At 35.8% G+C, this 25,369-nt stretch overlaps 2 protein-coding genes across 4 annotated transcripts; one reads left to right on the top strand and one right to left on the bottom strand.

Annotated features, from left to right (window-relative positions):
* Positions 1–1,551: 1,551 nt before the first annotated feature.
* On the bottom strand, positions 1,552–14,009 carry LOC127951767 (apoptosis regulator BAX). Of its 2 annotated transcripts, XM_052549771.1 has the most exons (12): positions 13,616–14,009; positions 13,498–13,528; positions 9,665–9,835; positions 9,437–9,572; positions 8,894–8,998; positions 7,687–8,763; positions 7,565–7,595; positions 7,226–7,384; positions 6,828–6,909; positions 6,531–6,663; positions 6,185–6,277; positions 1,552–2,212 (listed from the first exon to the last, which is right to left on the bottom strand). In XM_052549771.1, exons 1-6 carry the CDS (start codon positions 13,635–13,637, stop codon positions 8,608–8,610), a joined length of 621 nt encoding a protein of 206 aa, XP_052405731.1. In that variant the 5' UTR covers positions 13,638–14,009; the 3' UTR covers positions 1,552–2,212; positions 6,185–6,277; positions 6,531–6,663; positions 6,828–6,909; positions 7,226–7,384; positions 7,565–7,595; positions 7,687–8,607. The 2 variants fall into 2 exon arrangements, with proteins under 2 accessions (XP_052405731.1, XP_052405730.1); XM_052549770.1 differs by lacking the exon at positions 6,828–6,909.
* Positions 14,010–14,496: 487 nt separating this feature from the next.
* On the top strand, positions 14,497–24,844 carry LOC127953696 (aldehyde dehydrogenase family 16 member A1-like). 2 transcript variants are annotated; one of them, XM_052552961.1, is made up of 17 exons: positions 14,497–14,545; positions 14,737–14,834; positions 16,797–16,896; positions 16,993–17,116; positions 17,195–17,352; positions 17,460–17,537; positions 18,837–19,183; positions 19,602–19,760; positions 19,858–20,011; positions 20,212–20,287; positions 20,383–20,488; positions 20,667–20,797; positions 22,083–22,250; positions 22,360–22,564; positions 23,152–23,337; positions 23,523–23,648; positions 23,872–24,844. In XM_052552961.1, the coding sequence occupies exons 2-17, from the start codon at positions 14,748–14,750 to the stop codon at positions 24,046–24,048; spliced, it is 2,382 nt and encodes a 793-aa protein (XP_052408921.1). In that variant the 5' UTR covers positions 14,497–14,545; positions 14,737–14,747; the 3' UTR covers positions 24,049–24,844. The 2 variants fall into 2 exon arrangements, with proteins under 2 accessions (XP_052408921.1, XP_052408920.1); XM_052552960.1 differs by having other exon boundaries at positions 16,990–17,116.
* Positions 24,845–25,369: the final 525 nt, after the last annotated feature.

The following is a 25,369-nucleotide window of genomic DNA, read 5'->3' as shown; positions in this document are numbered from 1 at the left end:
GTTATTCACGATCAGCAGGGTGTGCTGTTTTTTATATATGTAGTACAACATACAACAACATACAACCAGGCTTATATAGACCTACTTTGTTGCTAATAAATGTATTATTATTATCTACAACACACCCAAAGTACCAATTATTGAAGTTCTACCACTGATGTGTTTTCTGCCTATTCATAGTTTGATAAAGACAGATATTAGGTTAGAATTATACCTATATTTATCGCAATGTTTACCACACTTATTTTATATTAAGTTAGAGACCATTGAGGAATTTAAACCAAAGCATGTTGTTTACATTTCACGAAAACCCTAAAGAACTTTTGGAAAATGGACATCCGTTGCCCCCTTTTGCATCTCACCTGAGAATAGCAATGATGAAACCACCATACTCACGTCCTTCAAAATCTGCTACTATATTGCTGATATCTGAAGTGAACGATGCTTGAGAAGAGATGATGTACAGAGCAAGGGACTGTAACCTCAACACCGGACAAAAAGTGAATCATTTTTTTTTATAGAGGGTCTCAAGGGACCCCAAGCAGAACATAATAAAGGTTAAACAGCACACCCAAAATATTTTTTTTTCAGCTACCTACATCAGTTATTAACTATGATCACATGCTTGCGTATTTTATATTATTGATCAATATTTGAATTCATTGTCGAGGCTACACATGACACGAGTTCTAGTTTCATTGACACAAATGAATTTGGATGAGATTATATCATATTAGTTGGAATTGTACAGTTGCGGTGTGTCACGGATTTCCAAAGCTTTGTATGGACCTGAGATTTTGCAGCCTGTATATTATCTGCTCTGCTTTGATTGGTTGATATGGTGGAGAAAACAAGTATGAGCACCTTATGTTGCTAATGCATGTGTTAAAAGCTTTGAGTAACAAACCTTTTTTTTTTTTGGCACAATTTAATGAAAGCCTCAAACTGTTCAGAAAGCCTCGGTTTCCCATCACTAGTTTTAATAGCCATTGATTATGTTGTTGAAGGGTAGACCCCTACACCACCAGATGTAGTGTAGGGGTCCACAGAGGGCCACAGCTCTGCAGTGTTCGATAATAAATTCTCTGCAAATGCTTCCCATGAGAGTTTGTCTTGGCGTGAATGAGACTGCAACCCCTCCAGATGGCTGACAGCTCAACATACCTTTAATTGGAACCCAAATGTAAAACATATCAGAGAGGAGCAGAACAAAGCCAGAATCAGTCTTCACGCTTTCTCAACTTCCTGTTTGCATTCCACCCCCCTCATCTGTTCCCTCTCTTTCTCTATTTTTAAGGAAGAAGCTTTTTTTGCCATCCCTTGTTCTTGTGTTTGTCATGCCAACATTGTCAACATGTGTCCGGTGTGATTCTTCAAAAGTTTTTGTGAGTTTTTTAATGTTACTCCGGAATCCAAGAATGTTTTTTTTTTTTTTTTTTTTTTTTGCTTATTGTTATAATGTTGGCATTTTATGGTGAAGGTGATTCCTTCAAATGCAACTTTAATATCTAAATGTTTTAAATAATGATGTTCCTTTACATGCACCTTCATGGGTTTTCGGGAAGGACTTTATTTAATGTAGGCCTTTTGAATTGGTGTTTCATAATCTACATTATTGGAAAAGCTGAAACAATTACATTTCAAATGTAACAATAACATTTTTGTACATCGTATTGTTAGTGCATTGTCATTCAGTCTATGGTTTCAAGGTTATTTATACATTTATACTAAAAATTTTTATAGACGAGGTAGTGGTTAGTAACTATTACAGTGAATAGTCTTGGCACAGCACCTATGACATTTCAAGTCCTGCCAGTTATTGCTATACTCCCCTTTTTGCATGTATTTTATCCCTCCTCACTCACATGGACTGATACATGCCAAAAAAAAACATTCACATTCTAATTTCTGTCTGATCATACATTTTTCATTATACAATGTTTTATACTTTCTTACTATGCATAATATTGGCAAGCAGTCTTCTCTTACTCTGTCAAAACATCTTTATTTTAGGTCCATTCAATTGCATGTGTAAATCCCAGCATTTTTCCTTTTGGCACTGCATCAGTCATCTGTTTAGTCTCCAGACGATGAGGCCACCCAGCAGTACTCCACTGATGAAGAAGACTCCACAGGAGAGTGAGTTCAGACTGGACGAGGAACCAAAATCTTGCTCAAAGGAGTAATGAGCCAAGGAAGAGATACTGTTGATCTGCAGGTATTTAAAAGAGTGACTATTACCAGAGGTGAAAAGTAACTAATTACATATACTCACATATCTGTAATTGAGTAGCTTTTTTGTGTAGCCTACTTCTAGTTTTTAAAGTAATTTTTAAAATCTGTAATTTTTCTTGTACTTAAAGGGTTAGTTTATCGAAAAATGAAAATGTTGTATTTATTAATTCACCCTCACCCTCTTGAACCAGTTCACCAAATCGAAACTGAATAATTTGAAACGGTTCTCGTCTACAATACGCATTAATCCACAAATGACTTAAGCTATTAACTTTTTAAATGTGGCTGACACTCCCTCTGAGTTAAAACAAACCAATATTCAAGAAGAACTAGTTAAATCGAATTATTCGTTCGTGAACTGGACATTGAACTCTCTCACAACAGACCCGGAAGAGAAGACAATGCTGAATAAAGTCATAGTTTTTGTTATTTTTGGACCAAAATGTATTTTCGATGCTTCAAAAAATTCTAACTGACCCTGTGATGTCACATGATGATGTTTTTCTGAGGTCTTACTGGTTTGGAACGACATGAGGGTGAGTTATTAATGACATAATTTAGATTTTTCGGAGAACCAACCCTTTAAGTATATTTTGTTTGAAATATTGTACTTCGCAAAATTTTAAAACACATTAATTACTGAGTTAAACAAAAAAAAATGATGCAGACAGACAAGACATGTTATGGCGCAGACCCAGCTGAAAACGAAACATTCACAAGCATGTAGAGGTAAGGTAAATATTGCACTGATGGTTAAATGAAGCTTTGACAATTATAGGATTTTTATAGGAGCTATAGGAGTTATAGTTATATATAGTTAGAGGATATCTATTTGATTTGTTAAAATGTTTCCATTTACACTTCGCCACATACATGTGTTGTTGCAAAACAGATATAGATCCGATCTTCAATTCCCAGATTATATTTAAATTTCAGAGGCAGCTCCTTGGGGTAGGCACAGCTTCCCCAAAATTTGGAGGTGAAAATGGGAGGAGGATGATTTAATGTTAAAAAAAAATCACGGAAATTCAAAATTCATGCCTCTGAATGTGTATTTTTTGTTTGTAATTTCACAGCTGTAGTACCATAACATGTTACTGAAGTTGGAAAGTTTTCTATCGCAAATGTGCTGAATCTGCTGTTGTGATCACAACCGCTGGGTTATAGAGAAGGGGAGGGGGAGGCCGGGTGATCGCTGAGCTCTCATGCCTCCGTTGGTAAAAAAAAACACAAAAAAATAAACAAATGAGCCAATCAGCATTCACTTTCAGCGCTGAGGAGAGTTGAGAAAAGAAACCTTGTAGGGGAGGCTAGCCTCCTTTCTGCTATATCAACAAAGATGTAAATTACATGATATTAGTTTGAACATCTACCGCTGCACTGATAATGTACAAAGTACTTATGAGTAGCGATATTGAATATTTGATTTCCAACAGATATACCAAGATGTCATTTAAACAATATGTATACAAATTAAAAATAAAGGGAGATTACACCTATGCTGGATACTGGTTGCAGCAGTTGGCTAAATTAAATAGCACAACAGGCAGCTCTCTTTTAACATAGACTTTTAAGAAGGGATGCTTTAAGAGATAAGACCAGGTAAGTGAAATTATGTTATCTCACTGTATGTGTCATTTTCTTTACATGTTCTGACTAGACTAAATAAGAGTTTCTTCATTCTTTAGCGAGATGCTAGTGGCCTAATCAGATTCAATTATCTATGCTAAGCTAAAAGTGCTACCACCAGACCCAGAGGTCAGCTGAATGGATTCAAAAACCTTAATACTTTATTGTCTAACTCTAGGGGAGTTAGACAATAGTGGAGTTTAAAAATAGTGGAGTGTTCCTTTAAAGTGGTTAAGCAAATAATAATTGGCAGGGATCCCCAGACCAATACAAAAAGTGTGCCACATCTATTTTAAAACCCACAAGCCGCAATGACTCACTTATTAGCAGTGACTTACTGCCACCTACTGGAATTTTTTAATTTTGTGTATATATATATATATATATATATATATATATATATATATATATATATATATATATATACATACACATACACATATATATATATATACACATACACACACATATATATATATATATATATATATATATACACATACACACACACACACACACACATATATATATATATATATATATATATATATATATATATATATATATATATATATTCTAAATATGAGTTTCTAACTTTTTATGCCTTATATATCAAAACATTATTTCTGCATATGTAACTGCATGTTAAATGCATTCATATCGTGCATTAGACATTGTGTAAATACATCTAAATGCCACTTCTTTTTTCTCTCTGCATTACAAAGATGAATTTTGTTGATACTGATTTTATTTGCCTGGTAACAGCCCAAATGTCTTATTATTCTAAATAACTGGTTAAATGTAAGAATTTGCCACAAAGGATAATACACACTTTAAAAAAAAAAAAAAAAAAACGCCTTTATCAAGGTAAATATGCCCATAATCTCTCACTGCTGTGAACTGACCACCACACAAAAAAATATCAAGAACTTTAGGAGTGAGCTGTCCACAGCAATCCTTAAGATACCAGCATAATAATAATTGTTGTTGTTGTTGTCAATATGGCACACCCCTAGCAGGACTTACAATGTTGGTTGGGACCAGGGTCAGAAATAAACAGTAGCTTGGGGCAAATATGTTGCCCAAATTTATGATTAGGTGCAAAAAGTGTCCCTGCACAATTAAGCAAGAACTATTATGGTGGTCACAATTTAAAGGTGCTGTAGGGAACCTTTGTAAAAAAATATTTTTTACATATTTGTTAAACCTGTCATTATGTACTGACAGTAGAATATGAGACAGATAATCTGTGAAAAAAATCAAGCTCCTCTGGCTCCTCCCAGTGCTCCTATTGCCATTTGCAGAAACTCCATCGCTCCCGGTAAGAAACAACCAATCAGAGCTGCGGTCCGTAACTTTGTTTGTGTTCAAAATGCAGAAAAATTTATATAATAAGCAAGTACACCATGAATCCATTTTCCAAACCGTGTTTTTGGCTTGTCCTGAATCACTAGGGTGCACCTATAATAAGTGTTTATATTCAGTCTATTTTAGATTGCTTCGGGGATACCGCAGCGGAGTAACCCAGTACCTTTGTGATTCTTCATAGACATAAACAGAGAGAAGTAGTTCCGGCTACAATGTTCTTCCGCAAGACGCAAACAGTTCTGTTTATTAACCGCTAGAGCGTCAAAAGTTCCCTACCGCGGCTTTAAGTGTCATGTGAAATTAATGAAACTTGTTACATTTTAGAGCAGATCTACTCATGTTGCATCAGATGTCTTTATACTAGCATTTTGCAGCATTGAGCATTATAGCCATTCACACACATTTTTGTTGAGTTTATGAGTGCAGTGTCCAATCAGAGGCATTTTGATTCATCACCGTGGAAAACATCATGGATCTGCATTAAAATCTCACATCCCTCCCTAAATGTTTTAAATGTCATGTGTCGACATGTTTGTGGTTACTGCAGTTTAATTTGTAAAGGTGTTCCTTTAATTAAAAACAACTAGTTTGAGATTTATAGGCCTATCCCAGGGGTGTCAAATGTGGTTTTTCAAATAAGCCTAAATGATTAGATTAGCTGGATCTGATGTGTTTAATTAGGGTTATGTCTAAACTGTGCTTAGGAACTGAGTTTGACACCCTTGGCCTATCCCATTTTTGCCTCCCTCCCTTTGTTAAAATTTACGTAAGTAATTTTTACTCTGAGTAAATTTTAAACAAGCTACTTTTTACTACAGTAGATTTTTAGACTGGTACTTTTACTTGTACTTAAGTACCATAACATTAAACAAATTTTACTTGAGTAGAATATTTTTGCTTATCAAAGATATGCTGTGTTAGTACAAGTGCTGTCATGTTTGACAAAACATACCCATCCTCCCCTACTGCAGATCCAGTTCTGTAGGTTATCCCTGAAGTAATCCAGTGTCCAAGACACAACGCCTGAGACAAAATCAGCAAGAATCTATCCATGCAAAACAAAAAACAAGCACAGATTAATTATAGTCCAAACTTAGAGCATTAAAACTTAGGTTTGGGCACTGAAACCGTACAAAAGAGTGTTGGCATTACACATTTATGTTGAAATGTGTATGAAGTTAGTGGTTTGAATGTATCCTGTACCTCATAACTAAAATTTATATTGTATTTTTGAATCATACATAGAAACACACACACATAAAAATGAATGCAGTTTAAATAAGAAAAGCACTGCATACCTTTGCAATGGATTTCCCAATAACACAGATCAGAGTAACAATTTTCCCCCAGGTGATGTCATCAACAAACACTTTGTCTACAAGCATCTGGAAACTCCGTCTATCTACCACACGTGCAAACCCATCAACCATGCTGAAATTAAAAACATCTTTAATAAAACAGACTTGCTTTTGCATTATACTGGTGCAATTTACATTTTTATTTCATTTCTCATAATTGAAACTTTTAGTTATGACTTTATATCTCAAAATTGTCAACTTCAGTTCACCCAAAAATGAAAATAGTTGTTTACTTACTTCATTGTTTTTTTACTGTTGAGCACAAAATATGATTTTAATAATGTTGGTAACCAAACAATGGACGTTAGCCATCGACTTCCTTAGTATGAAAAAAAAAAAAAAAAAAATTATATATAAACATATACATATATATATATATATATATATATATATATATATATATATATATATATATATATATATATATATATATATATATATATATTTATATATATATATATATATAGTGGAGGGTAAGTGGAAGGAATTAATTCATTTTCATTGTAAGGGGAACTATCCCTTTAATTCTTTCTTAAGCTAATTTTGACAGTAATATTTTTACTCAGAAGCTAAATTCCGTAATTATTACATACAGTAATACTCTCGCATAACAGACATTTGATGTCGATACTAACTCGTTGAATCTGGGCTCTCGATCGAGAGAGTCGCCGATGACTCTGATAACGTCGGCCATCTGGTCCAGGAGCTGCTCCCGCTCAGCGCTCATTTGCTGCGGTTCAGGAACAGACACATGTGCACATGTTCCTGCTCTCTGTACCTGGTCCATCACTGACCTGGGAACATCATTTGAATTAAACGAACGACATGTACTGATTATTACTTTAGTGATGCTACCCAACGTGAATGCCAATGAAAATGAAAATGCCACAGCGAATAAAAAAAAAAAAACATGGCATCCAGGTAAAAAATATATTACGTTATAAGCACAATTGAAATATGTATGTGAAACTTACCGAAGTACAAGTTTCTCTGAAAACTGGTAATCTAAAAGATTGAATCAAAATAAAATGTTACTACATGGGATGTCACGTTAAAAAAATAATGACAAAGGCCTGTTTGTTTGGTAAAGTCATACCTAATAATTCCATGAGCGCTTTTTTCTTCTTTCTCCGGTCCTATTGATTTGATGGCCACTTCACAAACCACACTGAAACTGTATGTGGACTCTGCCTTTACGTCAGAGCCATCGTATGGATATATCGCAGACCTAACAGGTTTAATAAATATTGCGGTCCAAATCAGATAAAATAAAATAAAACTGTTGTCAGTTCCGCATCTTCGCTGCTAGCGTAGCCTACAAGGCTTAAAGGGAAAATAAAAGCGAAACAAACGAGATTGGTTTGCTTAATTCCCTTGCATTTCTCCACCCAAAACAAATCTAGATTTATGAGCAGCCATTCTCAAACTATAATGTAGCTCAGAAAAAGACTATTTCTCACACTCTCTCTCTCTCTCTCTCAAAAAATAAATAAATAAAAATCTGTACAAATGCCTATAATTTTATTACAGAACCGTTAGGCATAAAAATGCACTATATAAATGCACCATAATATATGTTCATGCATCTGTCTATGTATGTATGTGTGTGTGTGTGTGTGTGTGTGTGTGTGTGTATATATATATATATATATATATATATATATATATATATATATATATATATATAAACAAAGTTTTGACATACAAATGATCACGTATTATTATTAAATTATATTTAAATGTGTACATGTGTCAATTATCAATAAAAACGTTATGCTCAGATTTATCACAACAATATGCCCTGGTCCTGAATAAACATGTACCCTTCTTCAAATCAATATGACCATATACAATATGTTTTCAACAAAACAGTATAAATACATATAAAATAAAGGCATATTCAAATAAAAAGGGGGGCAAATTACAAAATCCAGATGTAATATACAGTACAAGGTTTTGCTCAAGTTTTGCTTAACATTATGGACACTTTTGTTGCAACATTTTCATTTTCTTCCTCTTAGCTTTTTCTTGGAAATTTCGAGACGATGAAGCCACCTAGCAGTAGGCCACCAGTGAAGCCCAATATGACTCCAAAATAAGAAAAATATTTACTAAGTGAAGAACCAGAAAACTGCTCAAAGGAGAAACAGGCCAGCGCAGGGATACTGTGCATCTGTATTAAGGAGTACAAACAAAGGAAATCAATAATTTTCAACACATCTCCTAACAACATTAGAACAAGATTAAACAAAAGTCAGCTATTTGAGATAATAATGTAAAAATGTGTCTTCATTGTTTCTTACCCATCCTCCCATTTTGCGTATCCATTCCAACAAAGTCCTCCTGAAGAAATCCAGACTTAAGGTCAAAATGTCTGAAACAATTGTGGGTAAGCATGCAAGGACCATCTATTGAGAGGAAAGAGCTATAAGTTACTGTATATGCACAGATATAAACATAAAGATGCATGTCTACAAACAACAGACACATTAACATACATTTTAAAGGGGTCATGAACCTCAAAAATAAAACATCCCTGCGAACTTTTGATATATAAGAGGTCAATGTGCTATAAAGACATCCTGTAATTTTCAGATGTAATAGTGTGGCTAAACTCTGCCTCCGCCAAAGAAGATTAACCCCTGCTTCTAAATCACTGCCTGTTTAACCATGGCCAACAATTCGCACATGAAGTGTAAATGACGAGAGAAAAAACGCATGTCTAAACAGAAACATAGCAATAAAGATGTAATATTATAAGTGAATGTCAGAGAACAGTACAAAAGGCATTTCATGACCCCTTTCAAAAGACAACAGAAACATGCAGGGTCTAACTAATCCAATACCTTTGCAGACAGCTTTCCAATTGAATAGAACAGTACTATAATTCTCCCCCAGTTGATCTGGTCATCTGTGAAAACCTTTTCCACAAGTTCCCAGAAACTTTTCTTATCAGCCACTTTTACTAAGCCATCAATCATGCTGTGAGGTCAGAAAAACAGAAGGTGAAACCTGGTGTTTTAAAACCAATGTAGACAGCAACACTGATGTAAAGATTCAAATCTCAGACTGACTCATTGAATGCTTTATCTTGTTCGAGTCTATCACCGATCGCTTTGATGGTCTCCGCCAGCTGTTCAACAAGCTTCTGGTCCTGGCTGTTGCTTACTGGACGAGCTTCAGGAAGGCCCGGTGGGGCTGCATGTACCTCGGCTGCTACCTTCATCACCTCATCTCTTACCACCCTGAAAGACATTTATTTGTTAACTTCAAATTAGTCAAATGTTCATACAGATTCACAATTACCTCCAATAAACAAGAACATTTTAACAATTCATTATGACTTTCCTCAAATGCCATTTACAAAGGCATGAAATGGTGCTCGAATTCCAATTACAGGCAACATCACTATGACATTTAGATTTTTCCAAATGATTGGATTGCTACCAAGCATAGTTGATGTTCTACAAGCTATATTAGGTACATTACAGTTTTTGCAGTGTCTGTTTTAGTGAGTGGGTTCAAGTAAATAATGAATACATAAAAATGTTACAGTCAGCATTATCTTTGTGTTTTTTAATCGAAAAACTTATTTTTTAAATTGAGTTTACATTACATTTTTAAAAAAATATTTAGATTTTTCTTATGTTGTCGAAAGTTCTATTGAATATGTTACTAACTGGAAAAAATATAGTAATCAACATTTTAAGTGGATCATAAAATCCCTTAAAAACAGCCCTAAAACAAGAAAAGTTTTTAGGAAAACTTTGATGAAAGGTTTTGATCCACTTCAAATGCTGACTAGTGTAGTTTATTACAACAACTAGTGACCTGCCGCACAGGCTATGTTATTTTCTTCAGTGGTGGACATTGGTGGATGGTGGTGGCCTACTGTCAACTATTGTATGTTATCTTAAGTTCTCAGATACCAATATAAGAGCAAGAAACATACAATTTTTGAAGGGGACACAAATAATACAGCTAAAATTGTACTTGTAAGGAAAAATTAATACAGAAGAAAGCCTTACTCCTATAAGTGTAACAGGGAGAGCGTGCCAAATTAGACAACTTTAAGCTGTAGTGGTTGCACCATGACAGTGCTTGTGTTTGTAGACAAATTTAGTATCAGTCAAACAAGGTAACGTCATTATTGCTAAAATAGCGAACTCATCAAAAAAAAAAAAATCATTGACATCACATGATGCGATTATAATTTTTCCTTTCTCTTTGGAGTGTTAAAAGCTCTTGGTACATAAAGAAGATTTGTAAAGTTGCAAAGAATAAAGTCTCAAATCCAAAGAGATATTCTTTATCAAAGATAAGAGTCAACTAGGCCCCTTTAAATCAGCTCATTTTAACCTATTCGGTTGTTAAGTGACGATGTAAGAAGCCAAGTCCAAGCCTCAATCGCTTTACCTCAGCAGCCGTTTATGAGCACTGTTTGTTCATATTAATAATTAAAGCTAAACGCTTTCAAACTTATGGTGTACACTACAGTCTCCGTACTCACAGCATCCCAAACAAAACGTTTTTTTATATATTTATTTATTTATATTGTCATTGTCTGGCTATCTGGGACTTCGGTATGGAGTTAAAGGTTATGATTATAATTTTTTTTGTAAGCATTATATCACATTGTGAGTGCAAATTAGCACCTTTTGTTGTTTTCTCGTGGTATCCGATAGACACGTGACATCAGACAACAAGTGGATGGTTTTAAGCCTAATGCCTACACTAACTCACATCTTAGTTCCCCAAGTTATGCCTTTTTTCTTTGCGTGAACATTTGGGTGCAATTATGAAAGTCTTCCCACAAAGAAATATGGCATAACTTTATTTTTCGCTGTGTGTTTCTTTGTGAAAACGAAGCTACTTTGTTTGGCCTTCCAAATGAGAAGTTACAGTGTAGAGTAACTGGTAGAGCTTGTTGTCGTTTCCTCTATCACAAATCCAGACATGGTTTTATGTTAATGCTAGGGGTGTGCCAGTACAAGTATCGGTACCGAACGGTTCACGGGCAAATTCCAAATGTAAGTGATCCTCCCTATCAACTTAAACTGGGGACTTTAGAGTGAGCAGGGTGTGCGTGCCATTATGTAGTCATTAGGAATGCACTTGACAAAAGGAGCTAAATAATTTCCTCCTTATCTTCAGCTGAGATGTTCCTGTGATAACGCAGCACCTGTCTGTCAACAGATTTGCTTATGGACACCGACATAAAAACAATATAACTTGTATATTTTAAAAAGTTTTATATATAGCCTATATTCGTTTCAATAAATTATTTAGCATATATATTTTTTTACTTTTTAAAATATGTTTACAGACATCCCAACCTGCAAAAAGTCATTTCAGGGAGGTATCCCGAAGACCCCCCCCCCCCCACCCCCAAAGGAAGGAAATACATCTCAGCTGTAGCAACCTTCTCAGTGAGACTTTGCCTATCTGAATGGGAGAACTTCCCTGCGCTTAGCCTCCCTAACATGTTGTGGTCCCTAAAAGATATAGCATAAAATATTATTTCTATAAGCTATAGGCCTATGTAATTATTCGTTAATTATGTTTAAATATGTAGATTACTTTTACTATTTATATAATCTGCTTATACAATTTATGTAAACTGCTTTTATTTATTTTCCATTGCAACTTTAAACAGGTCTGAAGAGTTTGTTGTTTTCATGTTGCCTTGGCAAATAGCCTGAATAATATGCAGATGAAATGAAACTTGTCAACTCACCTCAACATGCCTTTTGCAATCATTTAACCTGCCATGGGCAATGCTTGAGCAAGACTGTCATTATGTTTTACATCTACAGTATAAGACTGGGGTACACTTTCGTGTAGTCTGCCGTAAAATGTGTCTTATACTTTTTTTTTTTTGTGGCACTTTCCCTCTGCCATGGTGCTCCTGTTTCTAGATAGACATAACTGATTAATTTTGTTCGGGAGAAGCCCGCCCACACTGACAATTGATTGGTTGATTTGCAGAAACAGGCCAATCAGGATGCTCTCTGTCTGACATGCGCTTCGCACACACGCACATTAGCACACACACGCACATTAGCACACACACGCACGGTTTTTAAAAAACTTCGAAAATAATACTCCTCCCCCACTCCGCTACCGCTCGCTTCGTCCTGCCAAGAAAAAATTTTTGGGATAGGTGGGCCGCATTTGAAGGATCCTATGAATTTGGACAGCCTTCGTCGCGGCGCTGTGACGTAACATCCTTCAAATGAGTACTCCGAAGGATGTAGACCCTGAATTTGGACACAGCCACAGTGTGTTAATTGTTCAACTTCTAAAATGGTTTAATGGGCGTAACATTTCCGTCACATGATTGAAGCATTCAACCAATCGTAACGCACTGGATAGCTGGCAAAGGCCAATCAGAGCACAGCGAGATCCATTGAGAAACGATATCTATGCACACCTAAAAATCAACGAGTTTCAGAAAGGCGGTGAATAGAGGAGAAACAACAATGTTCATTATGTGGAAAATAATGTTCAGTTGTTATATTATTTTAAACCACATAAACACATTGCATTACACAAAATAATCAACATCATATGACATGACCTCTTTAAAGCATTTATAATACAGCATTTTATGCTGTTCTCCGAGCGCCTCCCACAGGATAATGCACATCTCTGCTAAAACTTGCCGCATGTGTTCAGAGGTTAGAATATAAAGTTTACAAAATGTTTTCCATATATTGCCAAGACCCAGACTCTGCCCCATCTAAATTTACGGTCATGAGCCTACTGGCTGGGGGTTAGACTATATAGACTATAGACTTTGTGACTGTAGGATTTGTAACTAGTCTAACAGAAACATTAAGTTTATAATGAATATTAAATATGAGATAACACACAGTGACGTCTTAAATTTTAAAAAGAAACATACCCGATTAAGAGTGCTTCTCCAATCTGGTCATCTGTAGAGCGAAGAGAAACGTAAGTAACAAACATAACATCGCTTAAGAGCACAAAAAAAAAAAGAAGAAAAAAACTCAGTTACTTACCCTGCGAGACTTCGCAAGCCATATCAGTAAAATAAACGCAATCTATAGCCTATAGTTGTTGTTACTGTTTCAATTAATGTTTCAGCTAGATAAAACGTAGTACCGGGAAGTACCGCTCTATTCTAGTAGGCTATTCCAACTTTTGTCGAGATGAGTAACAATTTCGGTTTCGTTTCGAAGGCTGCGCCCTCCAGAGGTCGCTCATCGGTCGCCTACGTCGCCGAGGCTGCCTCATTTCAGAAAAGTAACCATTGCATTCCATAATAATAAATAAGCTGCTGACATGCGACCGAAAGGGGCAACCTTCGAAATGAGACTTATGTGCCTTCCTGAAATCAATCTGATATCTATGCCATAACGAATATGGGTTTACTTTAAAGTCCTGTGCATTTCTAACGTAGCTAGGCTATTACTAATTGTAAATGACAGCTCATAGTAGAAGTGTAGTTTGACGTAGCCTATCCTACAACCAGTGTTGCCATGTCCACTTAAACTTCTGTGCGATTGTTTGTTCATAAAGTTTACTTATTATCTTATTATTTTAAGAAGCCTTTATTATTTTAAAGTATATTGTTATGAAAGTATTCGTGAAAACAATTTATTTAACATTTCACAATGTCTTCATACAGTTGAATATATAATTTTTTTTATTTTTTTATAGTATATTTTATATATATATATATATATATATATATATATATATATATATTTGTCTGTGGTGTCCCATCCCGGCATTCAGATCAGGAAAAATAAATATAATAAGTTTTCGCTGATTATCGCTTCTTTTTTTTCTTTCTTTTATTATTATTATTATTATTTAATTTTTTATTATCTTTTTGGTGACTTGCTGTTAAATACGACTTTGCTTGATTTTCTCGCGCGATCTGGCAACACAGTACAACCCAGGAAGAAATACCAGCGCGTGGACCTGTAAGCACACGTTGAATGCACTTTTGAGTTTTGTTTAATATTTACGTGTTTCTTGTAATCTAGAATCCGTCAGATCCTGCTTATTGTAACTGACAGCCTTGCACATTTGATCGCTGTTATTTATCGAAAGAATCAATACATTCAGTATTATTATTTAATTTGAATAAGCATATTCATTTTTATTTCTATAGGTTAAATTGTTATGGCAGGCACTTCTACAAAGACTGTGCACGACATCTTTCAAAATATGGAGTATGGACCATCCAGCACGAGCACAGCAACTGCACAGGTAAAGCAATCCTCTGGGTAAATGAACTTTGTATCCTACATTTACAAAGCGACTTACAAATGAGGACAATGGAAACAATCAAAATCAACAAAAGAGCGATATATGCAAATGCTATAACAAGTCTCTGTTAACTTAGCTTACGCAGTAGCCTACACGTATCAAGTTATATAATAAATAAAAATAAAACACATAGAATACAAGAGATTAGAAAAGCTAGTGTTAGTTTTTTAACAGTACAAGCAAGAAAATGAGTGCAAGTCTAAAAGGGAAACGTTTTTTTAAAATAATAAAATTAGAATAGAGAGTGCTAAAGTTAGCTGATCAAATAAAATGCATAATACTTTGACTTATCAATTTGATATTTATGTATCATTTAAAGTGCCACAGAACACTGCCATCTTTTCACCCTGTGTTACAATGATTTACATGTGACTGCTCATTAGGATACAGACAGCTCACGAGAGAAGCATGTGATGCTGCTGGTGGTCCTCTTGCTGTAAATTTACCATTAAAAAAAATGGAAGTCTCAAAGGAGTAGTTCGATTAAGAAAAAAAAAATTGTCATTTACTCACACTTAACATGTAACAAGTCCATATGACTTGTTTTCTCACGTGAAACACGAATGAACATCTTCGTCTATAACATAACATAAACATATTTTTAGTTTTTTATCATTTCATTTTCTTGTGGAAGTTGATTACTTTGCACTAAGGGCACCATAAAATTGAATGCATATATCAATGAAAAGGTGTGTAAAATACAAAATAGTATTTATAATTTATATTATCCATGTTTAAGTGATAAAGAAGACCTAAATATACAATTTAAGCCATATCTCATAAATATGTGACTCATTTTAGAAAAAATATGATTAAATAAATAATTGGGACATAAAAGTCAATGTATAACAGGAATGACCCAACTGACAGCTTCAGTCACCATTCACATTAATTGCCATGCATTAATCTTTTTGCCATGCAATTACAGTCGAAAGTGACTGAGCTTGTCAATGTTTATATTTCTTATATCACACTTTATAAAAAGCCAAAGAAAGGTCATACAGGTTGGAACCAAATAAGTCTATGTAATTTTCTCACATGCTACCACTTTAAGTGTTGTGAGCAAAGTTCAGAATGGTTAACTGTTCATGTATTTGTGTGAGCTATATTCGTTCTATGAATGATCTACTGCAACCTTCACACTGTTTTTTCAAAGCCACTCTATTGGTTTCCTCAGAGAGGAGGAACAACCAAACTCCAGTTTGCTTACTTTAATCAAACATGCTTGTTGTTTGAATTATCAGTCATTTGAATTTTCAGCATATTTAAACTTAATTTTAAGTTTACTGTCATCGTTGCTATCCAATTTGTGTGAGATATTAATTCCAGTTAAACACACATTATCAAGACCTCTCTTTATCTCCCTGCACTGGCTGTCAGTTACAGCTCGCATCAAGTTCAAGAAACTGATGCTTACATACTGTATAGAACCGCCTCAGGTTCAACACCTGCCTACTTCCACTCACTCTTACGAATCTACATCCCTGCAGAAGTCTGAGATCCACTAGTGAGCGACGACTCATGGTACCATCATAAAGAGGCATAAAATCACTTTCCAGAACATTCTCATTCATCATTCCTGGTTGGTGGAATGATCTTCACACCCTAATCAGTAATGTTGAATCTCTTGCAAATTTTAAGTGACAGCTGGGAACTCATTTCTTTCTAAACTACTTGGCTTCATCATTAAAAACCTTAAACCTTATTTTATTCCTTCTTTTTCTAGCTTGTACTTAATATCTAAAGTTTGGAATTACTAGCAATTCCTGTGTCTGTTTGCCTCTTTAAGAAGAATCATTTTATGTTTTCCCAAATTGTAAGTCACTTTGGATAAAAGCATCTGCAAAATGACTAAATGTAAATGTCAAGTAGCTGTTCTTTTTTTTTTTTTCATTCTCTCAGTCATGGCTGGAGAAACACTCTCGCATTCTTGGCTTCTTCATTGATGGGAAATTTTCCAGCCCTGCAGACAGACAGACCCAAGATGTGACTGATGCCAACGGTAAGCAATATTTGATCTTTTCCTGAAGTCCAGATCTGTCATATTATCTTCCATGGGGTGATATGATATTCTCCTCCTCCTGTCCTTGTACAGCAGCGGTGGTCTGCAGCACTGTTTGTGCTAAAGCTGAGGATGTTGCGTCTGCTGCCTCATCTGCGGCTGGAGCCTTCAAAACCTGGAGTGAACTGAGCTGTTTCCAAAGAGCCAAAGTGTTACTCAAGTACTAGAGCTTTACTCAGAATGATCTCATAAATGTTACATCATGTGACCTCATTATTAATGTATGTCTGTGCCCCAGGTTGGCGAGTGTCCTGCAGAGACACAGTCAGTGTGTGTCGGAGCTGTGTGAGCTCTCTCAGTCTTCTGTCTCTCCCGCTGTGCTCATTAGACTGGCCCAATACTATGCCAGCTGGGCTCAGCTACGAGACACGCTCATGCCTGAGTGGATCCCACAAGGTGTGTGTGTGTGAGAGTGTGAGTGTGAGAGAGAACTTGTTGAAAATGTGTACTAGGAGGCATGGTTGTACTAAGAGTCTCATGTCATGTTTTTGTCTGTCCACTAGGTGTTGTGGCAGTGGTTGTTTCAGATGACTGCTCTGTCTACTTTCTTCTGCTTAAAGTTTTACCAGCTCTAGCTATGGGTGAGTCTTTCTCTTAAAACATGATATGATAAATAATATATGAACAATATAATGATACTTTAATATACTCCCACACTTTCAAAAGATAAATGAAGTGGGATAAAAATAGAGGGTAAAAAATAATTTTTAATAACTTGCTGACAGCAGCAGTTTAGGCATTTGAAGGTTAACTTGTGTTAATAGTGTTGACTGTAATAAAACTGTGGCACTTTCTAAAAATTGCATTGTTGCAGATGCAGCACTAATGGCACGTAAATAACGTGTCTCACATTTAAAGGTGTGATTAATGCTAAACATAAATTAATTAAAAAAAATAAATAAAAAAGTATTGACAGTATTTTGATCATCATCCCTATACAATTGTTGGGTTTGTGTTTGTGTTATTGTTAAACCTTTTTTTCATTGGTTTACATTTAACTGGTGTTATTTTAGTATCATAAAGATAGTATTACAGGTTTTATTAATAAAATATTTTGAATCATTAACATTTTTGTTTTCCATTTTAACATTAATTAGTTTTGTTCACTTTTTGTTTTTTTGTCATTAGATTTTTTTTAAACATCCATATAGTTATTATTATTATTATTATTATTATTTATTTCATTTTATTTTTAGCTATTGTAGTACATTAAGTTAAATAAATAAAACTGAGAAATGTTGCCTTGGCAAATAGCTTAAATAAAATTACTAGATTTCATTTTAGTTTTATTTTAAGTAACATTTTTATGTTATAATTATAATTATAATAATATTTACATTTATATATTTTCCATTTTTAGTTACTTTCTTTCATTTTGTTTTTGTCATTAAATTAGTTTCATTTTCAATGTGTCTATGTGTATATTCATTTTAAGCATTTAATTTTGTTTTATTTGTAGTTGTTTTAGTACATTAAGTTCAACTAAATGTAAATGAGAAGTGTTCCCTTGGCAACTAGATGAAATAAAATTACTTAATAATATTTATTTTTATTTCAGTTAACTTTTTATTTCAAGTAACTATTGTTGATGATTTTAGTTCTAAATATAATGAACATTAATTATAACCCTGCATTTAACTGCTTTAACAAATTATATATATATATATATATATATATATATATATATATATATATATATATATATATATATATATATATATATATATATATATATATTTGATTTAAAACAGCTCAATTCATTAAGAGTTCTTGCTCATAAATGTAAAATACTTGTAATCCTCATATCTGAATGAGATGTGCGGGTGCAAATCAAACTGCGGTTTAACTATTATTTATTTACATGTCTATTTATTTTCTAGGCAATACTGTTCTTGTGGTGCCTGGCAAGACTACTACTCTTCCTGCCCTTCTGTTGGCTCAGCTGTTTCTGGAGGCTGGGATCCCTGCTGGAGTACTGAATGTGGTCACAGGCAGTGAAGCATCACTGGGTGCCACAGTGGCTCAAACTCCACAAGTGAGCTACCTGACCTACAGCGGAAGACAACAGACTGGAGAAGCCCTGGCTAAAGCAGTGGCTGGTTGGGGAGTCCCAATGTCTTTCTCTCTCTCTCTCAGCTCGGTGTGCCCTTTTATCATCTTTGATTCGGCAGACCTCGACAGTGCTGTGGACGGCGTGATAGAGCTGGCCTTCAAGAAGAAAAGAGATGTAAAAATAAATATACAGTTCTTTTAAATATTAATAATATCACAATATTGCTGTTTTACTGTATTTTGATTAAACGCATGCAGCCTTGGAGAGCATGAGAAATTTCTCAAGAATATAAAAAAATAAGATCTTATCTATTCCAATATAGTAAATATTTTACAAGTTTCCTAGTTTTTCAGCAAAGAACATAAGAAAATGTGTGTTATGTGGTATTTCTATATGTATTTAATAATTGGGTAGCTAATATTTAATATATATACTATTTGTTATTAGTGCTTATTTTCTAAAATAAAATAGTGGCGCTTCAGCAGTACTGCTGTAGTCTGCTAGGGGTGCTCAGTGATTGAAAACCACTTGTCATGTATAGAACAAATATAATAATAATCTTTTTGCCTGCTTGTCTCTTTCTCTTGTCCAGTTCCAGTGGGTGCTCTGTGTGCAGGAATCAGTGTTGGACAGTGTTGTGGCCAGGCTGAAGTTGAGAATGACTGGGATGAAATGTGTTCCTCTTGCCACTGAGACAGACAGGAATCTTCTAGATGCTGCAGTTCAGGAGGCCCAGCAGAAGGGGGCGACAGTGTGTGGACATTTAAGTTTAAATCTTGACAAATATTTTAGGATGGATTTTTTTTTGGTATTTAATGGGCGAATACTTGTGGTTTCACACCTTGTAGCTGATCCAGTCATGTCCACCTGGAACTGGTGCTGTCTACCCCCCTACTGTACTGTGTGGACTGGCTCCTTCCTGCGAGTCTGTGATTTCGCCTCCTCCAGGCCCTGTGCTGCCCCTCATATCCTTCAGGAGCTCTGCTGAGGGAGTTACACTCGGTGAGGATGCAGTTAAAAAGAACTGATTTATATGAAGCTAAAGAGTTGAAGCTAATTTCCATAGGCATGCATTGTTATCTGAGTGCAGTGAAAATCATTCTAGTTTGCAGCTTTTAATGGAATATTTTCACAAATGTACATATTATATTAATGCCATTGCAGTATAAGTTAAATGTTTTGTGATCTGTGCTTGTGTATAGGAAACCACAGTCCTTATGGTCAGGCGGCCTCCATCTGGACTGAAGATTTGACTTTGGCTTTGGAGTCTGCAAAGAGGTACATACATGCTTGGTCAACTATATGGACAACCTTGATTTCATTTAGATCTTGATCTCTTACTGCCCTCACTGCCTCTCTTTCTTTCTCTACAGTCTGTGTGTAGGTTCGGTGTGGGTGAACTGTCATTCTGTAATGGATCCCGCATTGCCCCTGTGTGGACGGAGGGAGAGCGGGAACTGCACTGATGGAGGCAGAGAGGTATATTATAAAAATGGTCACATGTTTAGTTTCGTGTACTGAGAATGGGATTCAGTGCTGTCTACGCTATTGTTTCTGTTCCTTTGGGTTTTCTACTGTATTTCTGATTGGTTGTATGGTCTTGTTTGGTGGCCAGTTCTGAATGCCTGACTCCTTTGTGCTTTTTGTTCCCTTGTAGGGTCTGTATCAGTTCCTTCGGCCGTCACGCTCACCTTCCCTTCCTCACTCCAGTCCCAGCTCTATCAACTATGCTGGCTTTGGTTCAGCAGCTTCCAAATTCATGATACCTGAAGGATTTGATCCTTCCAGGTGGGTGTGTTGAAGCTCATAGTTCAGTAGTTTGGTGGTAGGTTTGGTGTCATAAATTGATATGTCATAAATTGATCTTGTCCATCAAAAGTCTGTATTGATAAGTATTTAGATTAAAGTCCTGATAATAGCATAATACCAAATGCCATATATGAAAAAAATCCTCTTTTTTTATTTGTTTTTGTTTCAATGTTTCAATCTCAATATCCTTTTAGATTCTGGTTCTTAAACCTCTTGGGTGTCTTGATTTTTAAGGCCCTAAATAGTTCAGTCGCAGAGATATGGGGATCTCATTGTGGCTCCATGTGCAAGTTGTTGAATTTGACCCATTTTTAATTTAAGCCAGAAGTTTACTTCTCTTGTTTAATTCTGCCCTGGCCTACGGACAGTCCATGTGGCATCATTTTTGTCCTCCGCACAGTCTGCTAAGATCTGGGCATGGAGTCCGCACAAAAGCCAGATTTTTGGGTTCGCACAGCCTGAGCACGAGTGAGCGCTCATAGCTCCAGTTGGGTGTCCATCTGTGATCCAAGTCAATGCAGTTTGCTTTGAAGAGCTTGCGTGAGTCAGGGCAGAACACAGAGCATAAACTATACCTGAACCTTTTTCAGGGGAAATTTTCAGTTTTTTGACATGGACTGACCCTGTACTGAAATCACAATATCTTTGATTGATTATCTTGGTATTGTAGCAGCACTACCAGCAACAGATGGTGTGGGGCTCTCTCTTTGAAAAGGATTTTTTTTTTGAGCAGCTTCCTGTAATAAAGGTCACCGCACTTCATTACTTCCTCACACTTTACTTAATTCCTCTCTGCACCATAGACATCAAGTCACTAAAATCTGTAAAATGCACCCAGGCTTTCATCCACTGATTTAGATTTTTCCTTTTTTCCCCCCTTTTTCTTTTCTTCTGTTGTGTAACATGAATTATATTATTTAATTGTGTTAAATAAGTTCCCTACCCAGTGGGCAATCGATGTTGATAAGACCAATTTTTTTGTCAAAAACAGGTCAAATATTCAAATCAATCTGATGTTAAAAACCTAACGTGATGTTTGATTTGATATCAAATCACTCCTGATTGGAAGTTTCTAGTAATCCAGAAGACCTTGATTAGCTGGATCAGGTGTGTTTGATTAGGGTTGGAGCTAAACTGTGCAGGGCTGTGGGTTTGAGACCAATGTATAAAATATGGCTGAATAACCACTACTGCTGTCTGCTAAACTCAGACCTCTTCTTGTCTTCTTCTATGACCCATTTCTCTCTCCCCCTCTCTTTCACAGTGTCCCTCGCTTTTACTCGCAGCTCGTGGGTGGTCAGTTGCGTAAAGCTGACTCGGGCTGCAGCAGGTCAGTTTTGGCCCCTGGGGGTGCTGTATTGGCTCACTGTCCAGACGGAGGCAGGAAGGATGTCCGGAATGCAGTGGAGGCCGCCATTAAGGTCCAGCCAGGGTAGGAGCATATGGGAAAGTTACCATGAGGATAAATCATATGGACCAAAAAAAGTAGGTCAAACATTTTGATAAAATACTGACAAAACTATTGTGATGTGTTGTTGCAGGTGGATGAAGAAAAGTCCCGCTGCACGCTCTCAGTCGCTTTATTCACTTGCTGACAGTCTAGATAAGCGGAGGCGGGACATGGCTGTATCAATCCAGACTCAAACCGACATCTCATTAGAAGAGGCAGAGAAAGAGGTGCAGCTTAGCATCTCCAGGCTCTCTGATTGGGCTGCACGCTGTGATAAACAGCATGGTTGTACTCCAGTAAGAACCTACAATATTATTGATTAGTATATAAATGTTTGCACAACTGACCCTTCGAAAAAGACTGCCCGGCTTAGTTACTTTTGCTACATCTGATAAGCCATGGTCCTCCCATGCCACACACCATGTTCTCACACAGTGAAAAATACATTGCGGAGCAAAGAGGACACTGGCAACGCATATAAGCTTTCTTTTGATAAGACACAAAATCACATCAGTCAAATTTAGTTGTTTCTTTTTTTGTTTTAATTGGAACATTACCATTTTGTGGCTCTTTAATGTGTGGTGACCGATCACTGTTGTGCCTCAGTTCAGGCGGAATGGGAACTGATCATATCCTCCTCTCTTTTAGAACATCAGAAGGTTTCTAGTTTCAACTGCGGAAAGAAATCAATTCACATTTTTCAAGTTCAATTCCACTGATGTTAATGTACACTCCTGTCTTTTTTTTTTTTTTTTTTCATTTGATTCATTTGATTTGCAATTATGTTTGGTCAAATCGCCTGTCAATCGAGCTCTCTGCAAAGGGCAAGTTAACCCAAAATTTTATTTGCTCACTTTCTAATTATATGTTCTTCTCATTAAAGTTCCTGCCCCAGTCTGGTTCTGCCCTGTCATCTCCTGAGGCTTTAGGGGTGCTGGGAGTGATTCTCCCCAACTCCAAACCGCTGCTCCCTCTGGTGTCTTTGCTAGGGGCAGCTATTGCCATGGGTAATGCCGTTATCATAGTGCCAAGTGAAAAATCCCCTCTTCCAGCTCTTGAATTTATACAGGTTTGTTACTTTTTAAATAAATACATTTCTGTATATGTTTATGTTTTAAGTTGTAACAGTAGACACTTTACACCAACACTGTAACCTTCAGGCTGCCTCTATTAATTTCAATGTTTTACAATTAATCTTCACGTTGCAATTCTTTGTTTGTAACGTATTCGACTTCTGTTTTTTTTTGCTCAAAGGTCCTGCAGGCCTCTGATATCCCCGGAGGTCTGGTCAGTATTATAACAGGGGGCAGGGATCAGCTGACGCAGGCACTTGCCAACCACAGTGTGATTCAAAGCATTTGGTATTGGGGAAGTAAAGAGGTGAGCTGTTTTTTTTTCTTAAAATGGAAGCCAACAAATAGGCATTGAGATTTGAGGAATAGAAACGTGTATTTGACCTTGGCAGGGACATACATTAACAAAGATGTTGTTCCACAGTACGTAACTGTAAAAGCATGCAGGCTATTTTGCCTGCTTTGAACAAGGAAAATATTCTGGCAGCACTCATCTTGTTGCATGTTTGGAACTTTTTTTTTTTCATCAGGGCTGTCAGTTTCTCCAGTACTCCTGTGTGAGTCCCCTTAAACGTCTGTGGTTACACTGTGAAGAGGAGGAGGAGAGGGAAGCAGGACAAAACTGGACCAGCTCAAATCCCTCTCTTCAAGAAGAGCTTTGGAGGAAGGCGGTGGTGTGGAAAAGTATTTGGATCCCTACTGCATAAAGCACTTATTACATTTCAGAGGTGGAAAGTAACAAATTACAATTACTCACATTACTGTAATCGAGTAGCTTTTTGTGTACTTCTACTTTTTAAAAAGTGTTTTTTTAAATCTGTAATTTTACTTTAACTTTTTTTTTTAAGTATTGTACTTTGCTATATTTAAAAAAACATGAATTATTGAGTAAAATAATAAGTCGCTCCCTGTAAACTAGTACAGTAAATAATGAGCAGGAGAACAAACTGGCGCTAAAATCAGAAGAAAGATAGAGACTGACAAGATGTTATGGTGCAAACCCAGCTGAAAACGAAACCCTGTCGTATTCTGCTGAAGTCGAAATCTAAGAAAAATAAGTTAAGCCCTGGCCATATTTGTGCTGTATTAAGCAGTGTTAGCTGTCTTTGCCTATGGGAGACCAGACTAGTAGCTTATAAAATCCCGAAATGAACCATTCGCAAACATGTAGAGGTAATACTTCCGTCATTGCATTCCTGTTAAAATACAGCTTTGACAGTTTACCAAAAGGTTTTTTTACTCGAGTAGAATATTTTTGTACTCTTTCCACCTCTGTTAAATTTTGGACGACAGAAAGTGACTGGGCATGTTTAGGAGAAGTTCTAACTTTTGTTTCACATTCACAAGGTCATGTGAAATAAGGAAGGTTACTTTTATTAATGTTTCCCATGACAGACGGTTGTATTCTGACAAATAATCTATTATAACAAGTTTAACTTGTTTACTGCAAATATAGTACAGGTTTTATTACAAATGCAAAAAATTAAAACATTGTCAAACATTCCTTGTTGTCTTTTATAGTGTGTGTGAGGTACATCATTTAAAAATATGTTTTGTTTAGGGTGCTTAAATAAAATGATTAAACCAATATTAAATGATCAGAAAACTGGCCTAAAATGAGTGGTACTCTGTTCTATTTAACAAAAAAAAATAACAATGTCTACCCACCCTTGATAGTACACGTACAACACAAAGACCTCTATTTTACGTAAAAGCAAATGTAAAATAGACATATCTGTGTTGTACGGAGCCATAGCCATTGCTATTTTTTAGTTATTTGTATCGGATGTTAAATAAACATTAAACAAATTACTTGAATGTGTTTATGATTTAGAATGTAGTCTATCTTATGCGTTTATCAGATGCCTTTACACCGCAGATGTTTCCCAGATCAACTGCTCTTTAGCAGACATCTGAGAAGACTTGAAAAGTAGCATAGAGCATTAGGTTATACTGTAAGTTTACATCGGTCTCTTTGTTCAAAAGACAATTACTCTCATTACTATCTATTACTGTTTTATTATCTAT

Source organism: Carassius gibelio, chromosome B3 (assembly GCF_023724105.1).
Source record: "Carassius gibelio isolate Cgi1373 ecotype wild population from Czech Republic chromosome B3, carGib1.2-hapl.c, whole genome shotgun sequence".
Lineage (NCBI taxonomy): Eukaryota > Metazoa > Chordata > Actinopteri > Cypriniformes > Cyprinidae > Carassius > Carassius gibelio.
Note: the sequence above shows the minus strand (reverse complement) of the source record. Positions and strands in the feature narration are given on the sequence as shown.

What these genes read in the sequence shown, in the direction of transcription:
- LOC127951767 (XM_052549771.1), bottom strand. Translation starts at nt 13,637, where the DNA reads ATGGCTTGCGAAGTCTCGCAGG. An exon ending in GGAGAAGCACTCTTAATCGG is followed by an intron (nt 9,836 to 13,497) that starts GTATGTTTCTTT and finishes AATGTCTTTCAG; the next exon opens with GGTGGTAAGAGATGAGGTGA. An exon ending in TACGCAAAATGGGAGGATGG is followed by an intron (nt 8,764 to 8,893) that starts GTAAGAAACAAT and finishes TCCTTAATACAG; the next exon opens with ATGCACAGTATCCCTGCGCT.
- LOC127953696 (XM_052552960.1), top strand. Translation starts at nt 14,748, where the DNA reads ATGGCAGGCACTTCTACAAAGACTGTGCACGACATCTTTCAAAATATG. An exon ending in GCCATTAAGGTCCAGCCAGG is followed by an intron (nt 22,251 to 22,359) that starts GTAGGAGCATAT and finishes GTGTTGTTGCAG; the next exon opens with GTGGATGAAGAAAAGTCCCG. An exon ending in CAGCTCTTGAATTTATACAG is followed by an intron (nt 23,338 to 23,522) that starts GTTTGTTACTTT and finishes TTTTGCTCAAAG; the next exon opens with GTCCTGCAGGCCTCTGATAT.